The sequence below is a fragment of the Montipora foliosa genome, chromosome 6, assembly GCF_036669935.1.
Source record: "Montipora foliosa isolate CH-2021 chromosome 6, ASM3666993v2, whole genome shotgun sequence".
NCBI classification, from domain to species: domain Eukaryota; kingdom Metazoa; phylum Cnidaria; class Anthozoa; order Scleractinia; family Acroporidae; genus Montipora; species Montipora foliosa.
In genome coordinates, this window is record NC_090874.1 from 53,032,925 (window position 1) to 53,040,424 (window position 7,500).

At 37.2% G+C, this 7,500-nt stretch overlaps 1 protein-coding gene across 2 annotated transcripts in view; it reads left to right on the forward strand.

The window, feature by feature from the left end:
- The first annotated feature begins 344 nt into the window (after positions 1-344).
- The window catches only part of LOC138007736 (golgin subfamily B member 1-like), a 38,066-nt gene continuing 30,910 nt past the window's right edge, over positions 345-7,500 (forward strand). For both annotated transcript variants that reach the window (XM_068854796.1, XM_068854797.1), the window contains exons 1-6: positions 345-544; positions 620-721; positions 2,205-2,288; positions 2,505-3,002; positions 4,107-4,307; positions 5,545-6,261. In XM_068854796.1, coding sequence (XP_068710897.1) covers positions 440-544; positions 620-721; positions 2,205-2,288; positions 2,505-3,002; positions 4,107-4,307; positions 5,545-6,261 — 1,707 coding nt within the window. In that variant the 5' untranslated portion in view covers positions 345-439. The remainder of the gene's footprint in view (positions 545-619; positions 722-2,204; positions 2,289-2,504; positions 3,003-4,106; positions 4,308-5,544; positions 6,262-7,500) is intronic.

The window sequence follows — 7,500 nt, forward strand, 5'->3', positions numbered from 1 at the left end:
CCAAGGGGGCGTGTAAAATGCTGCTCTATTAAGCATTTTACAGGGCGAATAGACTTCTTTCATAATTTCGGCCAAATAGTATATTCTTAATGAGCCTTTCTAGCCTTGCCACGACGAGCAATGAGGGCAGTAGGTCTAATTAAATATATACAAAAGAATCTGTGAAGTTGGTCGCCATTTATGAAAGTGGTCGATAGACGCTATTTGATACCGTGGAGTTTTGATTGCGCTTGAAAGTTTTCTTGGTCGTCTGCAGGCCGAGCTATCATGGACACCGACACGGAGACTGGGGCGCAAACAAGTAACCAAGCCTCCAGCTGACGTGTAGTTTGGAGTAGGAACGAACCAAACATTATCCTGTAATTTTCAATGGTGGCTCGAAACTAATACAAGTTTAACACGGTGTCTGTTAAATTTGGAGGAGCCCGTTGCTCTCAGTATGTGGGGAAGGCTCTCCTCCATGGCACAGGCCATGCAGGAAAAGCTGGAAGAATCTTTAGGCGAAGATCCAGACAACGATGTGGAGGCTTCGGTAGCCAGCAAGGTTCTATAATCTACGAAATAGTCATTTATCGATGGGTTCCGTCTCTATTCTGTTGACCTTATTCTTATTTTCAAGGATGAGGATACAATAATGGACCTAAGACAAGCTCTGAGTGAGTCGGAAAAGAGGAACAAGGAAATTAATCGTGAATTTCAGAGGTTGTTGCGGCAGAAAGAGGTTAGCTATATAGTTGATTAATTTGCTGTTTATATGCATTATTTCCTTTTTTCTGTATTCATATATCGGACCAGTTTGTCCAGTTATCTACGATGCGGAACATTTTGAGTGTTTGCTTGATAATGTTCAGAATTTCCATAAGTAGAAATCACCTGTAGTTGTTTTTAAATTTTATTGCCCCAGGGTACACTCATTGCAGGTCAGGAGGATAGCTGTAGGGGTGATTATAATTAAGAGTGAAATACGTCCCTTTTTAATTAAGCCCTGTTCAAAAGGTGCGTCATAGTTGATTCTAGTGGGTCCCTGTTTTTTGATATGCTTCATCTTGTTTGACCTATAAATATTATGGACTGTACTATCCATAAATAATTCCTAATCTTAGAAAATAATATTATGCGGCTGCAATCATTAATATTATCCCCATGTTTATTTTGTTTATACTGGATATTACACAGTGGCAAGAAGATATTACTTTTGTGTTTCAGTAGCAAGAACAATCTCACAATTGAGTGAAGCGAATGAGTGAAATGTTGCTCTTTCCACAAGAACATAAAATTCACGTCTTCAAAGTAACGTGTAATTTTCTGGACCATAAATATACATGGTAGAGATTGAAAAGCAGGCGTTAAACAAATACTGGGTATAAATATAAAAACGAGAGAGGAATTGTGACATCGTTGCTCAATATGACCACTTGTGTTACATGAAAAATATGCCACTCGGTTCCCGGGTGTAGTGGTTGCATTGATTCTACGAGTGTTTAGTCCCAGTAAAACACTCCTATCCATATAATAAACAGTATAATCATTCAGTGTATACATTTTGTCCTTCCTTTTCATTAGCCAAGAGCCCACGTGACCTGCAAATAACTGCCTACAAAATTAATAAGTGTTTAATTGGAATTATTATATGGCTTGTGTTTGTACCCGATATAACATGCTCTGATTGGCTAATTGTGACTGAATTGTAGGGCATTATTCTACCGTAATGCCCATTGGCTGATTACGGGCTTGCAAAAACAAAGCAAAAGGTAATTAAAAAGCCATGTAATAAACTACTTACTAACTGAGCTAGCTCGAGTCGTACTGGGGAATATTGGCCCTCGGTTGTTTTTGCCTCTCGCTCGGTTAGTAAGAAGTTAATAATATTCTGATCATGCGTACATGTAATTGAATCCACGCTCTTGTGTGAAAATGGCAGTTGGCTTTCCTGAGCTTTGAGAAAGTGATTTAATTGTAGGGAATTGTGAAAAACAAACTCAGTCATGGAATGATAAAAGAATTATTGAACTGGTTTATCGCAAAATAATAGTGATTTGTCAGTGTTTCGCAGATCAGTTATTTGCCTCAGCCTTCCAGCTCGTTGACAGATAATTGATCTGCTTGCCAATGACAAATCACAATAATTATTTTGCTCAACCTAGCCCAATAATTGTTAAATATTTAAATACTTTTGCCAATAGTCTTCAATTTTTTTTGTCCAGGAAGAACTTGTCAACTTAAGAGAAAATGTGAGAGCTGGACCATCACTGGAGGCTGCTGCGCTTTCCTCGGAAGTCCAGGATCCAGTAAGTGCCTGTACACATTAATTTTTTTTTATGTTATGAATTTGAGCTTGGAATTTGTACCTGATATGCTTTCACTATCTTTAAGACCTCTGGCCAGAACAAGAAAGTATTTTTTTCTTTATTCGTGATATATAGACCTCAACAAGAACCGTATCATTTCTGGCTAAAATAATACTTTATCCTTAATTTCTGACGACATGTATTTTTTTCTTTCAGAGTAATCCAATTCAGAATATCCATCATATCCAGGAATTGCTCTCTCAAAAAGATGGAGTTATTCAAGATTTAGAGAAACGACTTCATGACAGTGAGGGACAAGTGGCGCGGCTAGAACAGCAAGGGCGTGATAATGAGGAGAAAGTCATGCATGAACTAGCAGTTAAAATAAGGTCTGCAGAAGGCTTTCAGCTCAAAGTGGAAGAAACCAAACAATTACTTGAGGATAGAAACAAAACCATTGAAGGATTGATGGACCGACTTGATGCTCAGAAACGTCTCATTGAAAGCCGTGACCAAGTGATTGACCAGCTTAAGGCCATGAAGAATCTTGACAGTGGAGCGGACGAACTTGTTGGCACGCTGAGAGAACAGATTGAAGCCATGAATGTTAGAGTTGAAAAATCTGTTGATGAGGCTGAGAGAGCCAAAAGAGAAATTGCTGCACTCAAGAAAGAACTGGAAGAGAAAAGTGATCTGATTGCCTCAGCAGAAAAAGTAACAGCTTAGATGTACAATATGTGTACATGTGTTGTACTGTACCTGTAATTCGAAATTAAGTTTAGGTTAAGATGGTTCCAAACTAGTTTGGGTTACAATGACTTAGCAAGGCAAAGGGCTAACACTTCTGATTAACTCAGTTGATACAGGTACTGTACATGTGCATGTACGACCAAATTTACATGCTTCCCTTGTGTGCTGACAAGCACCACAACTTTAACCCAGTTACCTTAAAAATAAGAATTATTAGGGTTATAAAACAAGCTTACATGTAAGAAATCATATTAACCTTAATTTCTCTTTATTAACCGCAGAACATGTATAGTGTAGGGTATACTGTAACTGTGATTCAAGTGCTATTATTTACATACATGTACATCATGGGCACAGAGGATTGTAAGAAATATAGCACAAAATGCATTTACAGTACCACTCAGAAATGTGTTAAGCGAAAAACACACACGAAATGCGTATATTTATATGCATTGCATATACACTGTGCGTACATGTATAACCATACGCGTATTTGCGTTGAAATATATGCGTACAATGTATGTGCGTATACCGATATATGCATCTGCCTCAGCTCGCTTATTGTTTTGCCATTGTTGGCAAGTAATTGTCCTAAAGAATACATTTTGTAGCTTTCAAGACAGCTCTAAAAATAGTACATGACTACGAACTACATGACGAAGAATCAAGTTTGTAAACAGTTGTGTTCGGAATACGGACCTATGCACAGATGTTTCTTCATCTTCTGTTGCGAGTTGTATGCAAATTTTGATAGATCGTGCATGGTTCGGATATTTTGCTGAATTGGGTTCCCTTCTTGGTATGTCTGAGCGGATGACAGTTATGGAAACTGTGACTAGAAATTGTTTGCCCACGACATGAAATAATCATCTGTGAAAATTACCATTCTGATTGATTCCAAACTCAGGCGGCAAAGATTTTTGAGTTGTCAACAATAATTTTTACCTTCTTTCGCTTTTGCTCACACTGACTTTATTACTTTTAATATGAATTGGTGTAATGATCTTTGGGCTTTTTGCAGTGCACAAGTCTTTTATCATAATTCTCTTCTTTACTTAACTCCAACAGCTTGAGCAAGAGAAAGCCTCCTTGTTAATGCACATTCAGGAAATTGAGGAAGAACATAAACAAACTGTACAAAGACTGCAACAGCATGTTCAAGCAAAGGAAGAAGCTCTTGCTGCTGAATTTGCTGAAGCTGAGCAAGTCTACAAGACAAATGAACATGATCTCAGGGAAAGGCTGGAGGAAAAGACACAGATCATTGAGGTAGTTTATTTAAGTGGAATGTAAATCTTCATGCTACTTTAGAATGTTTCTTAAGAGAAATTGATAGAGCACAAGAAATGGATGCAGTTCTTTTCATAAAAGGAATTCTCAGATTTGCAAACAACCTTGTCATGTGGTACAAAATTAACCCACTGACTCCTAGGAGCGAGACTTAAAGCAGTAACAGGTTTTACACAGTGTAACGCCAGACAATAGGCCATTTTCGAAATATCAAATATTCAGCTTGATAGTGAGGCAGTGAGGACAAAAAGAATAGAAACACGGAATGAATGTGAAAAATATTTACATATCAACCACTTTCCATTGTCTTTGTCCTCACTGCCTCACTATCAAGCTGATTTTTAATATATCGAAAAAAGCCTATTAATCTTGATATCAGCAGGCAAGTCAGAAATTTAAAGAAAACGACAAAACTTTTGAGATTACAAGACATGTTTCGACAGAAACTTCTGTCATCTTCAGTTGATTAATGTACAAAGCGCTAAGTTGAATTTATAAGTAGGAATAATTAGCACTTTTTCCTACTTATAAATTCAACTTAACGCTTTGTACATTAATCAACTGAAGATGACAGAAGTTTCTGCCGAAACATGTCTTGTAATCTCAAAAGTTTTGTCGTTTTCTTTAAATTTCTGACTTGCCTGCTGATATCAAGATTAATAGGCCTTTTTCGATATATAAAAGTTTTGTCGTTTTCTTTAAATTTCAGACAATTAATATTTTTACTTGTGTGTGGCTGGCGTGGTGCAGGAGTCAATGGGTTAACAACCTCTCCATCCACTCCAAAACTATCTCCCTTTTAAGGAATTCCTAACTAAAGATGAAGGAGTTTTTATTGTGTACATCATTCGATAAGCCCCTTTAGATGTCAAAGCCCCATACACTGTACATGTATTGGGATTTGAGTTGAACAGTTGAACAGTGCTTTATAAAAGGAAGCTAAAATTAATATGAAATGACCCAATGACGATAGTGTAACTAAACTAATGCTCTTTGAGATTCACATCTCATTGTTAAGTACAATATCATCATTTTTATCCTAATTTGGAACAACACTAACAGCATAACCTAAAAAAGTTAAGTCAATATTGAATCAAACCAATTTTTGAACATTGTTTAAAGCAGCAGCAGGGCAACGTTTTGGGCTGTGTTTTCAGTTGTTCTCATGTTGTATTTGAACTGTAACTTGTTTGTTTGTTTTTGTTTTGTTTTTTAGTCTAAAGATGAGGCCATTCAAGTTCTCAAAAGAGCCATTCAGGAAAAAAACTTGAGTAGCGAGGGGTCCTCTTCCCCCTCGCACAGTGACAAAGTTGTGGCTTTGCTTGAAGAGAAGATAACGGAGAAGGAAGAGATGATTAGGAGTCTGTCAGATAAAATACTCACTTTTGAAAAGGACAGTGCAAGTAAAACAACTGAGATTGATTTTTTAAGGAACTCTGTCAGAGATAAAGCAGTGGAAATCAAGACGCTGCAAGAAACGGTTCAGGGCAAGGATCAGGAAATTGCAGACATTAAGGAGAAGCATGAGACAGAACTAAGTGAAAAGGAAATTAAACTGATGTCTCAGATTGAGATTAATGAGGACTTGCAGAAATTGGTGGCTTCTTTGAAAGAAAGTCTCAGTGAACTTGATTCCAAAGGAAATGTTACAGAACGGCTTCTGTTACTTGATGCCGAGAAGGAGCAACAGTTCAGGGAAGAAAAGCAAGCATTTCAAGACAGCGAGAAAGCTCTTCACGACAAGCTGCAAATTTCTTTGGATGAGAAGTGTAAAGTTTCCAATGAGCTGGCAGCAGCAACAAGCAAGATTGAAGCAAAGGAAAAAGAAGTCCGAGATTTGAACGCTAAAATTGGAAAGCTAAAAATCCAAGCCAAGGCTAAGGTTACAAGCCTGCAGAATGAAAAAGAAAAGCTCTCTAAGGATATGCAAGAGGTACATTACTAATGAGTTTACATGTTTTTATTTATAAATTCTTCACTCAGTCACCCATTTCTGCTTATGGCTGTACATGTACCTGTGTCTGCATCTCATCATCGGGCATGTTCATGTACAAAATAATGCAAATAATAGGTAACAAGAGCTTACAATGTAGGTCTTGCCTTGGCATAATTTTCAGTGCTTTCACAGCTTTTGAAAGAAGAAATTGTATTGTGTAAGTACATGTAGGAGTTCCCCTAGAGGGGGGGGGGAGGGGTCTGAGGACATGCTCCTCCAGAAGTTTTTGAAATTGTACTGTGGACCATCGGAGTCTAATTTTCCAGCATTCTGAGACGCAAAATTGGATATTGAAGATACCAACAAAACTGATAATTATCTTTTATTAGTTCTTATTGAGTCCAACCATTTCATTGCATGTCTTTCATTCATTTGATATTGAAAAAAATTACATGTACCGTAACTTATTACATCTGGACACTTTTATATAATATAATTATAATACATGTACCTGAAATAACCTTTTTTCTTTCAATTGGTTTTTGGCACTGCCAGCTGCTGCCACATCTAAGATCTTAGCTAAACCAAGCTGTCTACAGTGTAGACTGCTTTTCAGTCATTTTTAACCTCGTGTTTAAATACAGAATGTGTTGTGTTATACAAAGTGCACATACATTTGTACATCTACATGTCTAACACCATTTACGTGTTCAAGTTTATTTGTTGCATGAACAAAGTTTACTATCCAGAAAAAGGAAGGACCGATGGCAGAAATACTTGACTTCTTGTGAGGCTTCACTTTTTTCAGGATGGATATTGTTATTTACTGTACTGTTTGAAAGATTAGTACTGGTTTTGTCAGGAAGGAGGATGGGGTACAATGTGGCCCAGGGTTGATTCCTGGCTTGGCATCACATGTGGGTTGAGTTTGTTGGTTCTCTACTCTGCTCTGAGAGGTTTTTTCTGTGTACTTCGGTTTTCCTATTTCCTCAAAAACCAACCTACTGTACATGTACTGATCGTCGATTTTTGTTGGCAAAAGCAATGTCTATCGAATGGAAAATGGTCCAGTTTTACATTTTAATCACAAGAAAATATTTATTCCCCTCATTACAGGCCGTTTTTTTATTTTATTACAAACAATTACAATTATACAAAACTTACAGGACACAAACTACCCATTTACATATATCTACACATTACAATACCTACATGCTGTGATAAAATCTAACCATT